General features: G+C 46.5%; 1 protein-coding gene across 1 annotated transcript; it reads right to left on the bottom strand.

The window, feature by feature from the left end:
- Positions 1-3,025: 3,025 nt before the first annotated feature.
- On the bottom strand, positions 3,026-12,605 carry LOC150001454 (nucleoporin NUP42-like). Its single transcript, XM_090286872.1, has 4 exons — positions 12,464-12,605; positions 9,421-9,515; positions 4,242-4,326; positions 3,026-3,603 (listed from the first exon to the last, which is right to left on the bottom strand). Exons 1-4 carry the CDS (start codon positions 12,603-12,605, stop codon positions 3,026-3,028), a joined length of 900 nt encoding a protein of 299 aa, XP_090142998.1.
- Between the last annotated feature and the right edge of the window lie 11,461 nt (positions 12,606-24,066).

Here is a 24,066-nt window from a genome sequence, read left to right as displayed (position 1 = left end):
TTAAAACCTCTTTTTTTTTTTTGCTTCAAAGGACACTAGCAATAAAGTGAAAAGACAACCCCCAAAATGGGAGAAAAATTTTGCAGATCATCTATCTGATAAGGGACTTGTGTCTACACTATATAACTCTTACAACTAAATCATAAAAACTAACAAAAATTAAAAGTGAACAAAATACCCAAAAGAACATGTCTCCAAATAAGATATAGAAATGGCCAGAAAACACCTGAAAAAAATATTGACGTCATTAGTCATCAGGGAAATTAATTCAAAATTACAAGATACTAGTTCATATCCATTTGGATAGCTATAATCCCAAAAGACTCTTACCAAGTGTCAGTGAGCCTGTAAAGATATTGGAACCCTCAGAAACTGTGGGAATCTGAAATGAGGCAGCCACTTTTGGAAAGCAGTCTGGCAGTTCCTAAAATAATTATACTAAGAGCTAACACATGATCTAGCAATTCCACTTCTAGGGATATACACAAGAGACATGAAAAGACTTGTCCACACAAAACTTATACATGAATGTTTGTAGCAGCATTATTCATTACTGAAAGTGAGGAACAACCCAGATACCCATTAAATGTGGGAATGGATAAACAAAATGTGGTATGTCCACACAATGGGATATTATTTGACCATAAAAGGAAATGAAGTACTGACACATGATACAACATAAATGAATTTTAGAAACAGTGTAATAAGTTTAAAACGCCAGATACAAAAGGTCACATATTGCATGGTTCCATTTGTGTGAAATGTCACAGTAGGCAAATTTATAGACACTAATAAGTGGTTGCTGGACTGTATGGGAGAAGAGAAAAATGATAGCTGAAGAGTACAAGATTTCTATTTGTGGTGATTAAAATGTGATAAAACTGACTGTGGATGTGGTTTCACATGTCTGTGGATGTACTGAAAGCCACTGAACTATACACCTGGAATGTTTTGATAGTATATATGGGGATTATATCTGTGAATAAATTTGTTTTTTACAAAATTCAATAAGAGGTAGTTTCTTAGAAGCTAGATACAGTGTGGAATCTAAAACCGTTTCAATCAGCATTTCTCGCTTTGCGTCATCATATCCATTGTTCTATCTAGAACTCTGAATGGATCTCTGTACGACTGATCCGTTGGAGTTTCATAGTCGGACCCTCGTTCTCATTTCACATTTAAATATGTGAAAACCTCTCAGCCTGTGAGCTACGCAGAGCCAGCAGTGGGCCTTAGGAGGCCTGGAAGGTGTGCTGGTCCCCTGGGTCCCTCCCAGACACCATCCCAGTCTGGTCTGTAACTGTGTCTCCATTTGTATCCAGCGCTGCTCCTCCCGCAGGAAATAGGAAGAGCAAGGCTTTCTCCTCCAGTCTCACGGGCTCCAAGTGCCCTGGCACGGGGGCAGCAGCCGCCCCTGTCCTGGCTGCCCAGCGGTGCCCTGAGCAAGACAGGGTGGCTGCCAGCACACGGAGGGGCCCTCCCTCCTGCCCCAGCCCCTCCCACTGTGCATTTTCCCTTTTGCCCCTGGGACGCTGTGGTCGGTGAGGGAGGATGGAGCATGGATGGCCATTGGCCAAGGAGTGGAGAGCCAAGGGCGGCAGGCGGTAGCCCTGCCTCTGTCTCAGAGGGTGACCCGGGTCGGGTCGCCTGCTGGAAGGCTTCTCTCCGCTGCTTCCGCTCCCCGCCCCCCCCCCCCCCCCCCCCCGCCCAGGAGTTCCCAGCTGGACCAGTAGGAACTGGAGCAGCTGTGGCGTTCGCTGTCCCCGTGTTTGGGGCTGGTGCTTGTCCTCAGATGCCCTTGTTTGGATTCCTGGGGGTAGGGTGACTGCAGAGTGACTGCAGAGGGCTTCAAGGAGGAGGTGACACTTGAGCTGGCCTTGAAAACTGGGTGTCTGTAGCTGCTACAAGGATGAGGCTCTGTAGGGGGTGCTCCCACTGTCCCCCAGCTATTCTAGGTCCCTGCTGCCCAGCCTGGGAGCGGTGTCCTGGGTCTGCCCAGCACTGGCATCCCCCGGGGCCTCACTCTGCTGCGTGAAGCATCAGGTTGGGCGCAGCCCAGGACCCTCTGAGACCTGGGTTCAAGTCTGGCCTCACCCGGCTGGCAACTCCTCCTCTGGGCCCGTTTCCTCCTCTATAAAGAGGGGTTTCCGACAGAGCACAGAGGTGTACAGAGGGGGCCAAAGCTCTCAGCCCAGCTCAGTGGACGGAGCCCCCACGCCCCACTGTGGGGTCTTCTTCTCTCCCTGGACACCCTCACTTTGGGCATTTTGGCTCTTTGATGCCCGGGCCTGTAGCCTCCCTGGGAATGACCCGCCCCTTACCTGTGCCCCGAGACGGAACGGAGAGAAGCCCAGTGCACGGAGTGGGCACTCGGGGCCAGACCCTGGGCTCAGGCGCCAGCACGCCGCATGTGGGTGGGAGGAGCCCTGCGGCGAGAAAAGCTTTGTGTCCAGCCAGGGCAAGCGCCCCCCACTCCGCCGCCCCCAGCCTGGATAAGCTCCCTGCAGGGGGCCCTCCGACACCCCGTGCCCTCTGCATCTCTCTCCAGTGTCCTGTAGCTGCTACGACTGTTTTGGTTTCTGCCAAAGAGAAAGAATAAGAAACGCGGCCGCAGACGGAGGCAGGCTGGGCCGTGGGTGCCTGGAGCGCCCGCCAGGACTGCGGGTGGAGGCACCCAAACGAGGCGCCCGCCCGCCGGCCACGGGCTGGGAAGCCTCTGTGCCGCTGTGTGGTGGGGTGCATTTGTGTAAGGATAAAGTAAATGTTTTTGGCACCCCTGCTTCTTGTCCCTCCCCCTGCACCACGGAGTAGGTGTGTTAAAAATAATTATTAAACTTTAGGCCACAGGAAAAAAAAAATAGTCAAGCTCAAGAAAAAATGATGGATTTCAAACTCCTCAGTTTATTGAAAGCTCTATTCCTTATAAATAAATATGTATATATGATACACACGTGTATGTATCTGCTCTTTTATATGAACCACTCAAAATAATTTCATAAGTCATTCTTTATTTAAAATTGTTCTTTCAGATATTCAGAAATTCCATAGGTGGTGGCTTCAGTGGAATTTTCCCCAGAGTAAATTTCTTGGACTGAAACTGCTCTAGTTCTTCTGCCGTTAGTTGATGCTTGGGCGTGAATAATTCGTTAACTGTTGTCATGCTACTATTTGAGACAGGAAGAGAGGTAGATGTGCTGCTATTTGCAAAACTGTCACTGAATGACTTGGAAACAGTAGTGTGAGATTGGGAGCCTGGATTTCCAAAGCCAGCCACCGACCTGCTGTTTGTGACGGCTGGGGCCCCCGCAGCTCCAGCAGGGCCTGCTGCCATGGGAGCTGGGAATCCTGGAAACCCAGGCGAGCCAAAACCTGCAGCTGCTGGGGTTTTGAATGAAAACGAAGCAGCAGCTGTGATTTCAGGTTTCCCAAATCCAGGCACCGGAGTAGAAGTAGTGACGGCAGGACCGGGAAAGGGAACAGCTCCAAATGCGGGCGTGTTCCCGAACACAGAAGGGCTTCCAGAAGGGGCACTGGCAAATCCAGAGCTTGTTTTAAAACTAAAATTTTGAGCATTATCACTCATGCTGTTATTCACTGGAAAACCTACAAATAAACCAGAAAAAGAAAAAAAAACCTATTACAGTCAGAAATGTGGCCATGTTAATCCCCACTTTTTCCCCCCTCATTTTCCCCTTATTCCCGCCATGTTTGGATGTTGGAAAGAGATTACAAGGGAGAAAAGTAAAAACGAGAAGCTAGAACAAACCCACTGTCTTCCTGCTACACCGACCTCACTTGCCCCGTGATTTACCTTCACTCAATGAGGCGGCTTTGAAAAGCCTCAGGGATTAGCGAGCGCTCTTACACTTCTGGCTTGTCCATGCCCCGCCCCCCATCTCACTGGAGCTGTCACTTGCGGAGGACACTATGCTGTTATACAGTGACAAGAAAGTCCTCAAAGGTGCTGCTACCACAGCTATAAAAGTCTTGAAAAGCCACTCCTAAAATATACTTCTAAAGCTTGAGCCATAGGGCCTTTCAAAGAACAGCCCAGCCCATTCTGGCCCCCCTTTCACTAAGGCTTGATGAATCAAATTCTCTCAAGCTCCATTATGGAAGGCTGTAGAATTTGCAAGGCTGACTTAAAATGGTGCTTAACATACCTTCAGGTTTTACAACTTGAAACCTATAAAATCCTATTTTTCAAAATCAGTGAAGTCCTGCATTACTTTATCACTTACCTGGTGGCCCAAATGCTGCTGTTTGCCTACTCCCAAATCCAAACGTAGAGGTTGCTTGATTTATTCCATTCTTTATATCAGAGAGCTATAAGAAAGGGCAAATAATAAAGTACTTGATGAATAATTCTCAAGTACCTTTCTATATATGTACTTTAGAGCCAAATTTAAAATTTAAAATATGTGCTTAAAAACGTGAAATGTTTAACATAGAAAAATGCCCACAATATGAATACAGACAGAAAAAAGTACACCAACCTCAAAGATTAAGAGTCAATTGCTGATGAATTATGATTTTAATTTTAGTTATGCTTTTAAATTTTTCCTAGCCCTGGCTAGTGTGGCTCAGTGGATTGAGTGCCAGCCTGAAAACCAAATGGTTGCCGGTTCGATTCCTGGTCAGGGCACGTGCCTCGATTGTGGGCCAGATACCCAGGTAGGGGGCATGTAAGAGGCAACTGACCAATCTCTCTCTTGCACACTGATGTTTCTCTCCCTTCTCCTCTCTCTAAAAAGTAAATAAAATCTTTAAAAATTTTTGTTTTCTAAATTTCAATGAATACATATTAAAATGAGAAAAATAATTTTTAATAATACATTTCAGTATCTATAGGCCGATATACATTTTTTCTTAAAGATTTTATTTATTTTTAAATAAATAGAGAGAGAGGAACGGAGGGAGAAAGAGAGGGAGAGAAACATCCATACCAGCCAGGGCTTGACAGAAAATTTTAAGTTTGCTTTCCAACTTGAAAGTAAAATTCTTGCAAAAAAAGCAATACATAAGAGAGACACTTCCTTCCCTTCAGCAAACTTTCAGGTACTCACCAAACCTGTTTTAGGTGCTGTGCTTAGACTTTTCAGTTCATTTACCCTATTCCTCCACTGATTTATTAACTGTTGGATGGAATTTAGCTGGAGAGAGAAGACAGAAAAATGATGAGTCAATATCGAGTGTTTATTTTCATCTCTCAAACAACTTCACATCTTTGCCAAAATTACAGAAAGTTTATGAAACATTTTTACGGCCCATCACTTGTAAAGTTCGCATTGACCCGCCCCTGTTTGCCAAAGATATTCCAGCCTAGTCCCCTCTGCCTGTTCTCCAGCTCCTTGAATCACCCGGTTCAGAAGCACAAGTACCTGGCGGCACACAGTTAGTTGTATTTGGGTGGGAGAAGAGCGTGTGTGCCAGTTAAAACGCATGATCATGACTGTAGACAACAACAAAAGAGTTTGTCATTTCCTTTAGCACAAACTTCCTCAAGCTGAGCTTTTTAATTTTTGATATTTGACATGTGAGAATGTTAATCTATATAATCGACTGCTTTATTTCACTTTATTTTTCTAACATTCACCACAGTATCTGCACCTAAGAGATGCTCTATAAATGTTTGCCAACTGATGAAAGGGTTTGATTTCTGGGACTGATTGTTGGATAATTTGTAATAAAATAATGACATTCCTAGTTAGTACAGTCAAAATATATTATCACCATTTTAGATAACCAATCAATTTCAAATAAAATAATTTAGAAAATAAAAATAGCCTTGTCTTGAAAAAACTGTAGACCTCACCCACTTTACCAAAACAGGCAAGCCTCTAAATATGGAGAAGGTAGTAATTCACAGCTAATCTGTTATTGAGGTAGATGAATAGGAAACAAACTTACATAATGTTGTAAGTTGTTAATGGCTAAGCAGTTATGGTATTCAAGTCTCAGCTCCTCTGGTGAAATGTCAGTGAAACCTGAAGGGAGAAATCAATTGGAATCTTTAAAATAAATGCCAATATTTTTGATAGAATAGTAAAGCTAAAGGGGCGAGACAAGAAAGTGCACTAATGTTGATATTAGAAAATTTTCATAATCATAAGGAAAAAATTAGAATAAAATGTAGTTGGTTATTATCTTTGAAGGGGAAATTCTTTTTCTAAATATAAATGGAGAGGAAGAACTAACAGAAAAAGAAAGTTGACTACGTATACATTCAAATTTCTATGTAGAAAAATACTCTCTATGTCAAACTATAATAAGCAAAATTAAAACGCAGATGATAAGCTGGGAAATCCAGAATGGCGACATGACAGGAGAAGAACTAATGTTAACATATTAAGAGTTCTTACAAATCACTGAGAAGAATAAGTTAATATGAGCAAAAACAACAAACAGCCAACTCACAAAATTTTCAAATAGCCAATAAATAAATGAAGTAAAAAAGTGCAATTTAAAAATACAACTGAAAATCAAGATAAAAGCCTTTACTCATCAGACTGGCAAAAATTAAAAGTGAATATTATTTATTGGCTTTAAGAATTTGGCGAAGCTCGGTGGGACTGAGCATTGGCCTGCGAACCAAGTGTTGCTGGTTGGATTCCCACTCAGGGCACATGACTAGGTTGCATGTCAAGTCCCCAGTTGGGGGCGCGAGTGAGAGGCAACCACACAGTGATGTTTCTCTCCCTCTCTTTCTCCAAAAGTAAATAAATAAACAAACAAAGAAATAATTAAAAAAAAAAAAAGAAAAAGAATTTGGTTAAGTGGCTCTGACCAGCGTGGCTCAGCTTGTCGGGCATTGTCCCACAGAGTGAAAGGTCGCCAGTTCGATTCCCAATCGGGGAACATGCCTGGACTACAGGCCTGGTCCCCAGTTGGGGCATGTGTGAGAGGCAGCCAATTGATATTTCTCTCACACATTGATGTTTCCCTCTTCTATCCGCCCACCCCCCCAAAAATAAATACAAGAAATCTTTTAATAAAATAAAAGAAAAAATGTGGTGAAGTGGACAGTCTCCTAAACTGCCATTGAGGGGACTAAAAATGTACAACTCTTACAGGAGGAAAATTGTCATTAAGCATCAATTGCCACAGAAATGTTCACACCTTCTGATCTTAATAGCATTGCTAGGATTTAACCTCAGGAAATAATCAGATGCATTGAGTCTGTTGCAATATACCGCCTGGGTGTAGTATAGGACGAAAACCTGTTCTTGCACAGATATGTAGCTGGAAAAGAATGATGTTAACGGCCTTTTCAGATAGTTTGGAATATTCTTCTTTGACGTCACACCAGAACTTGACAGGTGGTAGTTTCTAAAAGTTTAGCTCCAATGTCGACTCAAACTTTTTGTACTATCACATTCAATTCACTGGATAATTTTGCACTTCGAATGGACTTTTTAGGTATGTATAATTTTGCAACATTACAGATTAAATATTTGGAAAATACTGGTTCACTGAGTTATCGAGAACTCCCAAACACGGCCAAATGGTCTTTTACAATATCAAAATATTCATATTTGTTAATGTCACTATCCATCTCATCAGAAGAGACTTTATGTATCGAGAAGTTATCAAGCTCACATGAGAAAAAAATTTCTCCATCATCTAATATTCACTTGAAAGCTTGCATTTTATCATTGTCAGTTGTTCTCTATGAAGTAACGGGCTCCCTTCATTTATTTTTAAAGAAAGCGTCACCAAATACTTAAGTCAAAATAACCGTAGTTGCCACTTATTCTTTCATTAGCCACTGTTCTGTGGGGGAAAAAAGTGGCTGGTTCAGCTCCCAAGTCAAACGAGCACACCAGGACTTTCCCTTCAAATACCCATCACGCTTGAGTATGTGGCAGAAACAACTCTGTGTGTGCTTCCCATTTGGTCACACAGTATAGTAAAAATGGTTTGCACTCAGAGGTCAAGATCTCATAAAATTAAAAACTTCTACCATTTCATTTCGGACATAATCTTAAGCCAAAAGGACATTAACCTTTTTCATTGACTACTGTTAGACTTTGTGACTACGGTTTATTGTTTCTAGCTTGATTTACACTAAGATATAAGGGGCTTTACTCATCGATTTTTTTGCTTCAACTGTGCAAATGTCAACACAGTGAAAATGGCAACTCGTGCATTAGGATTATTATGAAAAGATTTTTGAACTCGTACAGCTCCTGCAAGGGTCTCAGGAACAGGGTTGCCAAATTGAGCAAATAATAATACAGGATGCCCAGTTCAATTTGAATTTCAGACACACACACTTGTAGCATAAATATGTCACCAATGTTACATGGGTTATTCATATGCTAAAACATTATTCTTTGTTTACCTAAAATTGAAGCTTCACTGGGCACCCCATATTTTATCCGGCAACCCGACATAGGGATCTACGTCCCACACTTGGGAGGAACTGCTTTAGGGCATTCGACAGGTATTAGGTTCAATGCTGAACTGATTGTACAAGGCTAATACTTCTTTATTTTCTTTACAGAAAAATCACCAGCTGGAGTTCTCTTATTTCCTTGTTTTACTTATTGTCTCCTTCCCTCAAGAACATAAGCTTCATAAGGGAGGGATCTTGCCTATCTTGCTCACCAACATATCCCCAGCACTTAGAATAGGGCCTGGCACTAAAGAAATTCGGTGAGGATCTGTTGAATGAGTACCGAAGCAACTGAGGAGTGGTGTGATGCAAATGCTTGCAGAGAATGAGCAGGCAGAGCTGAGACAGAGTACAGATGCCAGAGTTCTGAGGGAGTGCAAGGACTGTCATCCGCTAGGAGCCTGCTATTCACTCAGGACCAGCCAGGTGGGCTTAGCAGTGTGGCAGTTTAGGTTGCAGCCCAGAAGGAGCTTTAGAAACTCTAGACAAAAGAAAATGGGAAGGGAAGGAGTATTCTACAGAAGTGTTATCCCTGCAGCCCAGCTAAAGCTCCTGACCTTCAAACATTATCTCCAGGATAGGCCTTCACATGCTTTATGAAAAACAACTACCCTTAAAAGGAAAGACAGGGAAGAAAGAGCAAGCAGAATCAGACAGCTAAGGCCTTCGTGGCAGGCAGGATATGACTCTTCTATTCACCGCAGGCAGCCAAGAGGTTCTGAAGGGGTACCTATGGAGAGCCAAGAGAGTAGAGCCTCTGCTTGGGCTTACAGAATTAGAACTGTGGTGGGTCCTGATGTTACTATTTTCTCATGAGAACCACATATCTTAAAAGAACTATACCTTTCAACCTCAATCTCCGAATCATGAAGTTCTGCTGCAATGCTCAGGCACTTTAAAGAATGTCCAACCTCTCCTAACTACAGCTAAGTTCGTGGTTCATTTCTTTATTTGGCAGGGTCTCGCTTTTAGAGAATCAGAGTTGTAAAACGTAGTTTAAAAATGTACAATTTCTCAGTTACCTGAAAGGCAAGATACGTTTCCCTCTGGTGAAAAAACGGAGAACGGCCACTGACCAGAGGACTCCCAAACGACCACATCTTTTCCCATTTCGTCCCTGACAAAGAAAAAGAAAATAGTTTTCATCTGCTTATTAAAATTTATCTTTTTCTCATTTTCAATGATTGAAATGTTAAATTGTAGTAAATATATAATTTTAGGTTTCTCGTTATGTTTTCTCAAGTGTCCTTTAAAGCAGAAGTTACAGAACTATAAACTACATTTCATGTGATAGATACAATATTAAAGAAGTTCATAATTTTGCTTTTGCAGTACACGGAACCATTCGCTAATTCATTTCATTGAGAACAACTGTGTCATACATAGATTAAAGAACTAAGATATAATAAAATACACAACACAACTTTAATGGTTTTTGTTCATTACCATCCACATCAATGAGTATTTAACTGGGAAAGACAGGAAGCACTCCGTAATATAGAAACATCACATTTTTAGAGAACATTTTGTCTAATTCTCACATTTTGCAAACGGGTGAAGAGACCCACAGCCATGCAGTTCATTGGTTGGCAAAGCTGTGGATAGTATCTGCTCTAAATTCAATCCCCTCCTATGCCGTCCAGAATGCTATGATTAATAAAATCACAGATACTACAGAGAATCTATACTCAATTTAGGGTTTCTGTAACATCAAATATAGGAAGAACGGGTTCATTTGTTTCTTTTCTTCTTTTGAAACGTCAGTAGTTTATGGTACATGGCTCAAAATGTTTACTACTGACCGACTTCTAATTTATGGAAGTAAAAGACCAACAAATACCTATATTGATGTTCTGTCCTAGAAGCCAGGAGCCGAGGGTAGTTACAGAGAGCCAGGCACCGTTTTGGTACCAGTCACAAATTCTACTACACATGTTCTCGAGAAATGATAAGGAATTTACTCTACAATAACGAAGGAAACCAAATGCAACCAATTTGAATGAGGCAAATGAAGTAAAAGTTTTAGAAAGAAAAATAGGAGATGATATGTGACCTCTAAGATCACAAGTTGCTTTAAATTACCTCATCCTTTTTAAAGGTCTCATAACTTACAACAGATTTAATTAAGCAGGACTACCTTACAAAGCTATTCACAATACAGCGTTATCAACAAAGTGGAAAAAGCACACTGAGCTCTGAGAAGACACTGTACTGATACGGAAAGATGACGCATTTTTAAGCGAAATAAGATCTAGTACGATATGTATTATACCCATTATATTACATGTATATATGCGCGCAAAACGTGGTTACCTCTGAGGGATAGGATCATGGGTACTTTCTGCTTATTCCGATTTTTAGGTAATGTATTACTTCTTTTCGAAAAGCAAGCGAATGGGTAACTTTTCTGAGGGCTTTCACTTACAGGAATTCGTTTTCGTCTTTCGGTGCGTAAGAGCTGGGTGAAGAAGCAAATGGGTTCTGAGGTGCTCCAAATGCCCCGTTCCCGTCAGTTGAAGCTCCGGAATCGGAAGAACCGGAAGATGACTTCCCTTGCTCTCGGCGGCCCGCGCACCCTGTAGATTGGGACAAGCTGGATGAGTCTCTCTGGCTCGAGGCATTGCGCCCACGTCTGGCACGACCTGGAATAAACAATAAAACAAAACGATTTTACCGGCAATTCATCTTTTAAACCTCTGAAAACATCATTATATTTTGCTTATTCCATACACACATTATGCAAAGATCCAACACTTCCACTTACGGAAAGTCACAAAACTCTTCATTCTGACTTACATAGTTCAGTGTAATATCAACAGATCGCATAATGGCCTAACTGCATTTCTGTTTAACAAGATTGAGGGGACTGTTAGCTCTAGAAAAATAATGATGTGTTGCTAAGTTCAGCTGACATAGGCTTATTAAGTGAATAACTGCTTGATGGTGGAGTGGATGGAAGGCATATATCCTAAATCATGAATTCCTTCAGGATCAAAAGCTCTCTTTCTCAGTCTTGGCTTTCCCACTGGGCCCGATATAGTAATAACCTCTGAAAGATGGGGAGTGTATGAAAAAGTCTGTTGAGCATAAACAATTAGATTCCACCTCCTGTCCTTGAATAGATGCTGAAATCTATTTCAGTCTTCCCTTTCGGAAAACACATACCCATGGATCTTTCAGGGGGAGATTATAAAGGGAATTCACATGTGAATAATGCATTTGAGTTTCTCTATTACGAGCATATTACTAATGTTTCATAACCACCAAAATGAGCCAACAAGACTATCCTTTCTGTCTCCAGTTATCACTTGAACTGTCTCAACTACTCATCATTTTCTAGTGGGGTCTAAGATAATTCACCTTGTTTCTCACTGAATTGCAGATATTCCATTAAGTGTAATAACAAGTGGAGTGATGGGAAATATACTCCTTATGAAAACTGATCTCCCAACTCTAAAACTACTTAATAAAACCAAAGAGAAAAGGCAGCAGATAGCTGAACCAGATCCCTCAAGTAGGGATTAATAGCATTCTCTTATTCTAAAGCTTTAAATCCGTTGGGGAATGACACAGCTCAAGAAATTCAAGTCATCTTTTGAAGACAGCTTTGGGCCTTCACACTTACTAATGCCAGAAGCATTCACTTGCTGCAGGTAGCTAAACAACTGTTTCTTTGACACAGTTCATTACACATTTTTCCCTCAATTAACCTGTCCACTCATCGTTTATTTTCTAATCACTACATTTAGTGAGTCTCCACAGAATGTCAACTATGACATCCCGTGGTTAGTGGAAGTCCATTCACATTTACCCGACCCCGAGCCCTCATTTTTGGTTTGGGATATTTCATTAGACCTATTGTGGTAAGGCACACAGACTGTCCTCAAGAAGAGGCAGCAGGTGTGAAAGCCACAATGCGACTATCCCAAGGCTGAAAGGGCGGGAGAGTGCGTCGGGGGGAGCCAGCATCCTGCGACACCTTTCAGGACCAAGTTCCAATTCTAAGAAAAGAAAAATACATCTTACCTTTAAAGTCTTGTGTTGTATTGTGTTTTCGTGTCTTACCTTTCTTCGAAGACAGCGCTTTTCGCACCATCCGTAACTGATTTAATGAAATATTCTGAACCCTTCGGAAAGGGCTTAGGCCCGGGGAGCAAGTCGACGTGCCCTTCCACGCCCCCTTCCCTCGGCGCCCAGAGGTCTTCATTGGGTATCCTATCCTCCCAATTTTACCCCAAATTTTAGGAACATGTGCGTCTGAGCAATGGCTCTGTACGCTTTTACTATATTTCCAAAGAAGTTCGCGACTTCCCCAGAATTAGGAGCCCTGACTCGGACCCTGGTTGCTAGCCTCTCCCTGGAAGCAACGTTGAGTAAAAATTATATTTGAGTCAAGGGCCAAAAAAACAACTACTCATAGGAGTGTACAAAAGCAAGGCGGCGTCTGGGTCGCCCTACGGCAAGTCTCCCAACCACTGCCACTCACAGACACTGTAGCTTTGACACGTTAAGTTCTACCTGAAACTCGTTGCTTGGCAACACCAGAACCAAGCCCCTTCTGCCTTTGTTCGCTCATCAGACACCAGCCCAGCGCCTCACACGCAGGAGAAAATGGCAGAAGGAGACCGTGGGCTGGGCTGTGCCCAGCCCCTTTCGGGGCGCCCATTAACTACCGGCTTTCTTGACAGGGAAACAAATCCAAATCAACTCACTGTCTACTGAGCAGATAAATGTCCTACAGTCTTCTCTGATACCCAAATGAAACATAACTAGTCCACCAATTATGCAGGAAACAGGGAGCCCAGAAAGCCAGCCACTAAGTTAACTTACTTCGCCTGTGGCACATTATTTGAAATATTGCAGGAAGAAGAATGGGTGAGGATTAGACATCCCATGACTGAACTGTGATGAACCACCATGATGCTTTCACCAGCATGAGCGAGAGCAGGGTCTTCCTGGCTTCTGTCATTCCTGTCATTGAATGCCATAAATGTAATTGACCCCCCAAATCAATGCAATCAGCAGACTCTTGTATATCAGTTCCACCTTCTAAATTTGGTAAGGAGGCCAGCTGGTGTCTCTTCTGCTTCAAACATTACTTAGTAATTTTGCTTCAAGTTTCCTTGTGCACTGCTTTCATCTAAATCGCTTGCTTAAATGGGATTTAGGGAGCTGTGCTGAAATAAAGTGCTACTGTCACAGGATAAAGGATAAATAATGTACACACATCTAGGGAAAAAATTAGGTTTTGGAGAACCAAAATAATCAGAAGGTTAGGGTGTATGAGTATAACTTGTAGGCCATTCTTGCTTCTGTTTCGAGGCTGCTGCTGGTAAAACGGAGTCTCTAAAACAATTACGTTTACTAATGCCAATAGTACAGCATTTACAAAGTCCTTTAGAAGCAATGCTGAAGTTATAAGTTCATTCAGTTTATCAAGTGCCAGTAAAGGAATGTTTTTTTTTTTTTCTAAAAGATCAGCAAATGTTGTGGTCTGAGGGAAGACTGTATTCCAAAGTGGGCTGGGAGTTTCACTGGGGACCCCTGTGGAACTAAGAATGGTGATGGAGAGGGTGGGGATCCCATCCAAAAGGGGCTGGAGAGAGAATATTTCAGTTTCTTTTCACCCTGTGCTGGTCGTGGGGGGCAGGGAGGAGGAGGAAGAGGAGGAGGAGGAAGGCCTCTGTTGTAAGGGTTAAAAATGGGATTGGTGTTGTTTTACTATGGCACAACTGAGCATGTGAAGGCGAAAGAGAAAAATAAAATTTCTGCCAGGCCAAGGGAGAGAGAGCTTGTTTACCAGCAATAAAACAAGGATGGGAAATGTTATTGGGTATTAAGTCAAGATCTGGACCATGTTAGAGCTAAGTTCTAGGACTTCAAAACTGAGGCTAGCCCAGAGACAATTGTAAAGTGATATAAAAAAAAAAAAAAAAAAAAAACAAATCAGACACCAGAAGCAGAAAGGACATAGGACATACTTCTGAGAGATGCTGCAGTTTGTCTGAAGTGCAGATTCATGGCTTCAGGGTGATGGGTTGGCAGGATAAGGGCATTGTGGGAGAGGCAAGACCACCACAAAGCCAGAGGACTGAGACAAGGACTGAGGAGCCAGGCATTGGCCTGGGGTAACATCACCTCTTTGAGGGTAGAGGTTGTGGGCTGTGGAAGTAGCTTTCTTCGTGGCCTGAGTTATAGTGGCCCTTAGACAATAGCAAGAGAAGGGCAATTGGAAACGGCAAGGTTTTTACCAGTTCTGCACTGTTGTGGTGAAAGCGGAAGCTACAGGCAGAAGAGGTTAGGGGACAGGTGCCCCTGTCCCCAGGAGATCCAGAGAAATTAGTAGGCAAGTGGGGCCTCCATGGACATCTGAAGCTTTCCCCCTAATTTAGGGGAAGTTTCATAGAGCCTCTCTAGTGACAGGTGGACTGCATTGGGTGAACAGAAGACAATGAAGAAAAAGTCTAGACATTGCAGCCTCCAGTCCCCTCCCCACTCCTCTTCCTCAAAGCAGTCACAGGGATATTCAATGTGACATGTTGGTGGTGAGATGGAAAGTTCCTTAAAAACACAAAAGGCACAATTCAGCAGTCATGTGCTCATTGAGGTTGGTAAAGAAAGAACTGTGTGTGGGTGTGTGGTGGGCAAGGTCCAAAAAAGGGCATCCTGCACCGGTTGTGTTAGTAAATCGCTGGGGAAACCTGAATGACCGTCAGCAAAGGAGAGGTTAGGTAAATTACGATACATTGGTACAATGGAATACTACACAGCTGTTAAAAGGAGGTAGCTCTTTGAATCAGTTTGGTCAGGATATCAGAAGAGGCTTTGCGTATTCCGTGACTGATCCAGGATGGGTACGCAGCCCCGATCAGAGCCAGTGAGAGGCTGTGAGAAATGCTATTACAAACAATACTATGTAGTTTTATACTGGTCTCTTTCTTCCAAATGCAACAGTTTCTCATATACAGGGGTGGGCAAAAGTAGGCTAACAGTAATAGTAAGTAATACAATAATAAAAAAACAAGAATGAACTCTTTCTCGTACTCCCAACTGTAATCCTCCTTTTGCGCACCCCTGTGTTCATGTACAGTCATCCGGTGGATCTTGTTAAAATGCAGTCTATGATTCAGTAGGTCTGAAACGGGGCCTGAGGGTCTGCGTTTGTATTCAGCTCACAGGTGGCGTTGCCGCTGCTGGTCCCACGACCACACTTTGAAGAGCGAGGGTTCTGCGGAGGAGCGGAGCTGCTAGGCTGTAAGGGTGTGCATCTTTGACGTTGCTAGATGTTGCCAGATGGCTCTCTTACATGCTCACACCAACCCACACTCCTAGCAACAGCTCACAAGTCTCTACATTATAACTTCAATGTCTGTTATTGTTGGATTTTAATTTTTGCCCATTTAATAGGCATCAAGTGGTATCTTGTTATATTAATCAGCCTTTCATGAGTACTATTGCAGTTTCTTCTTCAATAATAATTATCAACATAAACTAATATTTGGGGCAAGTAAAATGTCTCATATACCCATTTCATTCTTTAAAGCATCCTTCTTGGAAGATTCCCTCATATTTGCAAGGCTTTCAACTCTTCCTTTTTAAAGTGCTGGAAATAAAAGTGGAAAAGGCAGAACTGAAAGGATGGCCCTGGAAGGGAGCAGAGCGAAGCAGCTACCACGAGCCAGCGGGAAGAACGTCTGCTCTTGTTTCTGCACTCTTCCCTAGCTGAGTGAGGGAGAAGGAGCCGGAAGCTTAGGGGCAGAGGGGTAAGAGCTCTGTATCTTTCTTGAGTACTTCTGGATTCCTAGGGGAATGAATTTCACTTAAGTCAAGAATTCTGCCCAAATTAAGTCTTTGCCATCTAAAATGGTTACGCTCTATCCTATTATGCTTTATCCCACAAATTACATGTGTATAAGGAAAAATGGGAGCTACATGTGTTACAATGGTAATGCATGTGTATTGTAGAAAACGCTGATAAGCAAAAACAAACAAACAACTCCAAACCCATAATCTAGTTCTAGATTTTGGTTTCCTCACTTAGAAAATGAGGATCATGACAGTACCTAAGTCAGTGTTGTGAAGATTAAAGTAGTAATAGATGTAAAGCGGTAAGTCATTGTCTGACGCAGAGCCAAAGCTCATTCAAACTAGAGCTATTGGAGGTGATATCAGCGAGGTGCAAGAATAAAGAATAGGAAACCCTCAACCCTCCTTTCCCCATGGACACTTGGATTTAATAGCAATATATGGACCAACTGCCTCTGTGAAAAATCTGGAACCCAGTTAAGAGGTGCTTATACTCCAGGCTAACGCAAAACCAAACCCATCACAGCCTGGCAGGAAAACTCGTGGTTCTCTCTCTCCAGAGCCCCTCTCCCTGGCTCCGTGTGGTGCGACTGTGGGAAACACCCAATCCCCGTCTTCTCCCTGCGGAGGAATGTACATCCAACATTCCGACTTTTAGGTAGGCTGCCCAGTGGGGTGGGTATCAATCTGGCCTGAATCTAACTAAGTACTGCCAAGAACCAGGAGCCAGGTTGGGAGCTTGGTCTCGGTGAACAAAAGCAAGCCACGTGCACGAGAATCTGCAGTACCACAGACAGGCACTAGCTGGGTCTCCAGGACCATGGCACACGGTAACAGCAGCGGCGCCACGGTACAAATCGCAAAACCTATTCCATTAGGATAGTCCACACACGCCCAGGCAGGACTCATCCCCAGCGTAGGTTTGAGAGGTCTCCAGAATCTCCAGCAGGGCTGAATAGAGAATGTCATCCCTGTATGAAACGGGATTGCAAAGTCTGGGAGACGTGGCTGATTTTTCAAATGCTGTAATCTCAATAAAAGATAACAAAACATACAAACAAGCAAAGATGACCCATTTAAATCTCCTGAAACCAGCCCTAAAGCAAGAGACATATGAGTTGCCAGACCAAAAATTCAAAATAGCCATCATAAGGATGGTTAATGAATTAAAAAGAGTACAGACAACTAAACACAATTAGGAAAACAATACATGACCAAAATAAGAATATCAATAAAGAGACAGAAACTATAAAGAAGAACCAAACAAATTCTGAAATGAAAACAACAATAACTGAACTAAAAAATTCACTAGAAGGACTCAATATCAAATCTGACTAGGAAGAAGTTTCAGTGAACTCAAATATAGTACTTCCAAGTACCTGAGGCAGAGGAACAAGCAAAATGACTGAAGAAAAATGAAGACAACTAAGGAATTTGTGAGACACCATCAAGCCGAACAACATATGTACTACAGAAGGGTGAGGAGGAGGAGGAGGAGGAGGCAGAGGAAGAAGAGAGAGCCTAATTGAAAAAATAATGGCCAAAAGCTTCCCAATATCTGAGAATAGTAGTGGATATACAAATTCGTGAAACTCAAAAACTCCTAGGATACATCTATAATCCATAAATCTCACTGCTGAGTATACGTGCAAAAGAATTCAAAGCAGGCCCTGGTTGGTGCGGCTCAGTGGACTAAGCACTGGTCTGTGAACCGAAAGGTCACCAGTTCGATTCCCAGTCAGGGCACATGCCTAGGTTGTGAGCCAGGTCCCCAGTTGGGGCTGTGCAAAAGGCAACCGATTGCTGTTTCTCTCATACATCAATGTTTCCCTCCCTCCCTCTCTTTCTCCCTCCCTTCCTTTCTCTCTAAAAGTAAATAAAATCTAAAAAAAAAAAAAAAATTCAAAGCAGGATCCCCAAAAGATATCTGCACACCCATGTTCATTATAGCATTAGCCAAGAGGTAGAAGCAACCCAAACTCCATCAACAGATGAATGGATATAGAAAAGGTGGTATATACATACAATGGAATATTATGCGACCTTAAAAAAAGGAAATCCTGTTACATCCTACCACATGAATGAACCTTGAGAACATCATAAGTGAAATATGCCAGTCACAAAAGGACAACTACTGTATGATTAAACTCATATGAGGCATATAAGACTGGGTGGTTCAGTTGGTTGGGCCTGTTTTTGCAAACCGAAGGGTCGTTAGTTCGATTCCCAGTCAGGGCACATGCCTGGACTGTGGGTTGAGCCCCCAGTCAGGGTGCCTATGAAGAGCAGTTGATCAATGTCTCTCTCTCACATTGCGGTCCCTCCCTTCCCCTTCTCTAAAAATAAGATAACATAATCAGAACAGGCGGGTGCTGCCGGCCAGGGCGCTCAAGGAATCACCGCCGGAGCAGGGGGGTCCGCAACCCCGGCGCCACCCTGCATCTCAGGGCCCCGAACCCCCGGCTCCCCTGTATGGTCCTCGCTCGTCCCCCAGCACCTGCGCACCCCGCGCCCGGGTCCCACGTCCGGGCCCAGCGGAGGCCAGAGCGCAGCTAGCCCGTCTTCCCAGACAGGAGCGAACGCATCCCCCGAGCGGAGTGCCGAGACGCTGGTCACTCCCGCGCGTCCCGTCCCGCCCCGACGCCCCCCACCGCGGCTCACCGGGGCTCACGGGTACCGGGGGACAGGGCCGCCCAGGGCCACGGGGCGCAGCGTGCAGAGTGTCCGCCCGCCCCGCGCCTTCGGGCTCCCGCACCCCGCCAACCGCGCCCCTCGGCGCCCGCCGCCCGGACCCCGCAGCCGGGAGCCGCTCCTCCCGCGGGCACCGTCGTGGCCCCGCCGCCGCACCGCAGTCCGCCCGCGGCCCCGACTCGGCGCCGTCCCCGGCCCGGGGCTCGCACCCGCCCGCTGCGGCCTGGTCACCCTGGGGGCCCGCGCGCGCCCGCTGCCACAGCCGGAGACGCGGGAGGCCCGGGACGCCCAGGAAGACCAGGCCGGAGGGGACGCCGGGCCGCTCGGCCACCTCCCGCCGGCCACACTCACCTCCGCCATGCTGCTGACTTCAGGGAGGGCGGACAAGCGAGCGAGCGGCGCCAAGCAGGCCCCGGATGGCGCCCCAGCCAATGGCCGCCGCCTTCTACGCCGCGGGCCTGACCGCGCCCTGCTTTGCCCCGCGCCGCGCCCGCTACGCCACGAGCCGAGCCACGGCCCGCCTCGCGCCACTCCCGGGCCTTCGGGCGCCAGCCGCCCGGACCCCGCAGCCGGGAGCCGCTCCTCCCGCGGCACCGTCGTGGCCCCGACGCCGCACCGCAGTCCGCCCACGGCGCCGACTCAGCGCCGTCCCCGGCCCGGAGCTCGCCGCCCGCACGCTGCGGCCTGGTCCCGCCGGAGGCCCGCGCGCGCACGCTGCCGAAGCCGGAGACGCGGAAGGCCCGGGACGCCCAGGAAGACCAGGCCGGAGGGGACGCCGGGCCGCACGGCCACCACCCGCCGACCACGCTCACCTCCGCCATCCTGCTGCCTTCAGGTCGGCCGAACGAACGAGCGAGCGGCACCGAGCAGGTCCCGGATGGCGCCCCAGCCAATGGCCGCCGCCTTCTCTGCCGTGGGCGTGACCGCGCCCTGCTCCGCCACGCGCCGAGCCCCGCCACGCCCGGCGCCAAGCCCCGTGCCTTAGGGCTCCCGCACCCGGCCCTCCGCGCCCCTCGGCGCCCGTCGCCCGGACCCCGCAGACGGGAGCCGCTCCTCCCGCGGGCACCGTCGTGGCCCCGCCGCCGCACCGCAGTCCGCCCGCGGCCCCGACTCGGCGCCGTCCCCGGCCCGGGGCTCGCCACCCGCCCGCTGCGGCCTGGTCCCGCCGGGGGCGCGCGCGCGCCCGCTGCCACAGCCGGAGACGCGGGAGGCCCGGGACGCCCAGGAAGACCAGGCCGGAGGGGACGCCGGGCCGCTCGGCCACCTCCCGCCGGCCACACTCACCTCCGCCATGCTGCTGCCTGCAGGGCGGGCGGACAAGCGAGCGAGCGGCGCCGAGCAAGCCCCGGATGGCGCCCCAGCCAATGGCCGCCGCCTTCTCCGCCGCGGGCCTGACCGCGCCCTGCTTCGCCCCGCGCCGCGCCAGCTACGCCACGAGCCGAGCCCCGGCCCGCCCCGCGCCCCGCCCCGGGCCTTCGGGCGCCCGCCGCCCGGACCCCGCAGGCGGGAGCCGCTCCTCCCGCGGGCACCGTCGTGGCCCCGCCGCCGCACCGCAGTCCGCCCGCGGCCCCGACTCGGCGCCGTCCCCGGTCCGGCGCTCGCCGCCCGCCCGCTGCGGCCTGGTCCCGCCGGGGGCCCGCGCACGCCCGCTGCCGCAGCCGGAGACGCGGGAGGCCCGGGACGCCCAGGAAAACCAGGCCGGAGGGGACGCCGGGCCGCACGGCCACCTCCCGCCGACCACGCTCACCTCCGCCATCCTGCTGCCTTCAGGTCGGCCGGACGAGCGAGCGAGCGGCGCCGAGCAGTTCCCGGATGGCGCCCCAGACAATGCCCGCCGCCTTCTCCGCCGTGGGCCTGACCGCGCCCTGCTCCGCCCCGCGCCGCGCCCGCTCCGCCACGCGCCGAGCCCCGCCGCGCCCGGCGCCACGCCACGGGCCTTGGGGCTTCCGCGCCCCTCGGCGCCCGCCGCCCGGACCCCGCAGCCGGGAGCCGCTCCTCCCGCGGGCACCGTCGTGGCCCCGACGCCGCCCCGCAGTCCTCCCGCGGCCCCGACTCGGCGCCGTCCCCGGCCCGGGGCTCGCCGCCCGCCCGCTGCGGCCTGGTCCCGCCGGGGGCCCGCGCGCGCCCGCTGCCGCAGCCGGAGACGCGGGAGGACCGGGACGCCCGGGCCGGAGGGGACGCCGGGCCGCTCGGCCACCTCCCGCCGGCCACACTCACCTCCGCCATGCTGCTGCCTTCAGGGAGGGCGGACAAGCGAGCGAGCGGCGCCGAGCAGGCCCCGGATGGCGCCCCAGCCAATGGCCGCCGCCTTCTCCGCCGCGGGCCTGACCGCGCCCTGCTCCGCCCCGCGCCGCGCCCGCTCCGCCACGCGCCGAGCCCCGCCCCGCCCCGCGCCCCGCCCCACCCCGCCCCGCGCCCCGCCCCGGGCCTTCGGGCTCCGGCACCCCGCCCTCCGCGCCCCTCCACGCCCCCCGCCCGGAGCCCGCAGCCGTGAGCCGCTCCTCCCGCGGGCACCTCTTGTATTATGGGATGAACATGTCTTCCTCATAAACTCACTAATCATATAAGCTATGCTTATCTAATGGGTAGAAGGAAATTAGGAGGGCTACTCCAACAAAAATGCTTCCACATTGAAAGATAGGTCAGAAAAATGAGGTCCTTAACAAAAATCTGGCATAAAATAAATGTCGTATATATAGTTACCAAAAAGTGACAATTATTTGGTTTTCCTAACACATCCCATTCAGTGCATTTTCCAGCATCTGGCCCTCCTTTCTCACATTGTGCCCCTGGGCTGAATCAAGACCCAGAGGTCTTCATTCTATGCCCAGCTGACCCTTAGGTTACTGCCTAAATCCCATTTTCTGTTCTGTTAACTTGTGTACCAACCTATTGAATCTCATGATCTTGAGGCCAGCTTCTCCATGCTTCCATGAGTGAAAACTTATAAAATAGGTAAAGCAATAACTGTAGATGTCTTTTCACTAAAGAGAGAAATAACAAGAATCTCTTCTTTCCCCATTCCAAACAGTCTACATCTATACTGGGAATGTAAAACTATCCCATTGAACTTGAGAATTACTTGAATTATCCAATAGTGGTAAATTTTTCTAATTTTAAGAAGCAAATGAATCTGATAAATCAAATTTTATACTTTTAACTTTTTTTCTTGAAACTGCTAAGTATGCGTCATGATCTAGTGAGCAATGGTATCTCATGTGGCATAAAATCTTTGGTATTGTAAGTTCATGGTTACTATTGATCAAATTCATAGTGTTGCACAATGAGCATAATGACTTCTATGTCTTTTATCAGAATATATTTGATAAATAAATGAAGTGATGTACATAGAAGTGATATTAGGGATGGGAATTTAGATTATGTAAGAAAATATATAGGACTCGTTCTCTGGTGAAGATTCTGAGGAATGAGCATACATTGCAGAGGAGCCTCATAAATCACAAACTTGAATAGTCACTAACTTTAAGTTCACCCTGGCTCTGACTGTAATACTATTTTATGCTCCTCTCTCCCAGGCAATTAAAATTCCAGCAATTACATGGCATTCCCGTTGGCTATTTTTGCTATCTGTGTAAAAGCAGGCAATCATCTTAGAGACACAGGATTTGGAAGGGAAGTGAGCGCAGTACAAACTCCTCTTAATTAAATATAATGCATTTATTTTGTTAAGCTTCATAAGGAGAAAAAATGTATATTTATGTCATGGAACTATCAAGATTCTAGGATGAATTCCAAAATATTTGTGGATATTGGTATGAATATTAAAAAAATATTTTGTTCTTGATGCATTTATGCAAAGTGCCTGTGAAATACTATGGGGTCTTTGACATGTTATTTAACTTCTCCGTGACTCAGCTTTTTCATCTGAGACATGGGATCATGATATCATAGGGTTTTTTGAGTATTAATTGAGGCTCTCCCCCCTTTTCTCAATCTCTTTCTCTCCCCCCCCACACACACTGTTTAGAATAGTCCCAAACACATAAAACTATATAAACTATTGCTGTTATTTTTTAATACTATTTATTTATTTATTTATTTTAAAGTATATTTTATTGATTTTATTGTTACAATAGTTCCAATTTTTTCCCCTTTGCTCCCCTCCGCCCAGAACCACCCCTCCTCCAGCAATCCCCCCCCCCTCAAGTTCATGCCCATGGGTCATACATACAAAGCTCTCCTGCTTCACCCTTTCATATATTCTTCTTTTTTTAAAATAATTAATTAATTATTTTAACAATAAAAAATAACAATCCCTCCCTCTCAGACTTAAGACCCTTTATAACCTTATAAAGGACAATGAGCAAAGGTCTTGAGCTCCTCTAGATGCTTCAGGCTGGGCATGGTTGTTGTCCTACCTACCCTTGGGTCCAGAAATCCCTAATAAGAGTGGGGGTGTGGAGGGGAGGGTTGCCTTCCCACACGGGGAAGGACTGTGCAGACTCCAGGTCAGTTGGCTGTCCCTGGACAGCAGCGTGCTTGGTTTAACAGGCTGGCATCCTTGTTGTATTCTGGGGCAACAGATTTGGCAACGGGGTTAAAAGACATCATTCAGTCCATAACCACTAGAAGAAAAAAGGCAGGTATTAATTTTTCAATGTCCCACATTAGGGAAAAGAAGGGCTTCTTTGGAGGAAGGTGTGCCAGGCACGTCTCACCTGTCCAAAACCCTTTTGCCCATTATACTTAGTTTGGGCTGAGGGAAATATTTTAGGTGCCCCCGCCCCGCCCCACCCCCGACCTCTGGGCTCCTTCTGTCCAAGCCATTAGGATAGAAAAGAGAAACCAGTTTTAAAGTGAACCCCACAGACCAATTTTTTCAATACTATTTAAATTAAATTACTTATTCTGTGACAATATTAACTTAGTATTTCCAGTATTTCCTGTTTGTGAAATGCTTTTATAGTTTACAGACTTAATCCTGTCTTGTAATACTATAATCAAGAGAGGTAGAATTATATCAATTTAATATATAAAAAAATAAAATAAGAAATTATAAGATTTTTAAAAGTCAGATTTGAGATTAAAACTTGTGTTTTCAACTTCCAACCAGAATTATTTTTATTATATAGCTATAATTAAAACTATATAGAGTTTAGAAAAAATGTTTTGGTTTTTTCACCTTCTACACAGAAATTATTCTCAGAATA

The sequence above is a fragment of the Furipterus horrens genome, unplaced genomic scaffold, assembly GCF_987537825.1.
Source record: "Furipterus horrens unplaced genomic scaffold, mFurHor1.1.pri manual_scaffold_9, whole genome shotgun sequence".
In the NCBI taxonomy this organism is placed as follows: domain Eukaryota; kingdom Metazoa; phylum Chordata; class Mammalia; order Chiroptera; family Furipteridae; genus Furipterus; species Furipterus horrens.
The sequence above is the reverse complement of the archived record's forward strand: the minus strand, read 5'-3'. Positions and strand labels throughout refer to the sequence as shown.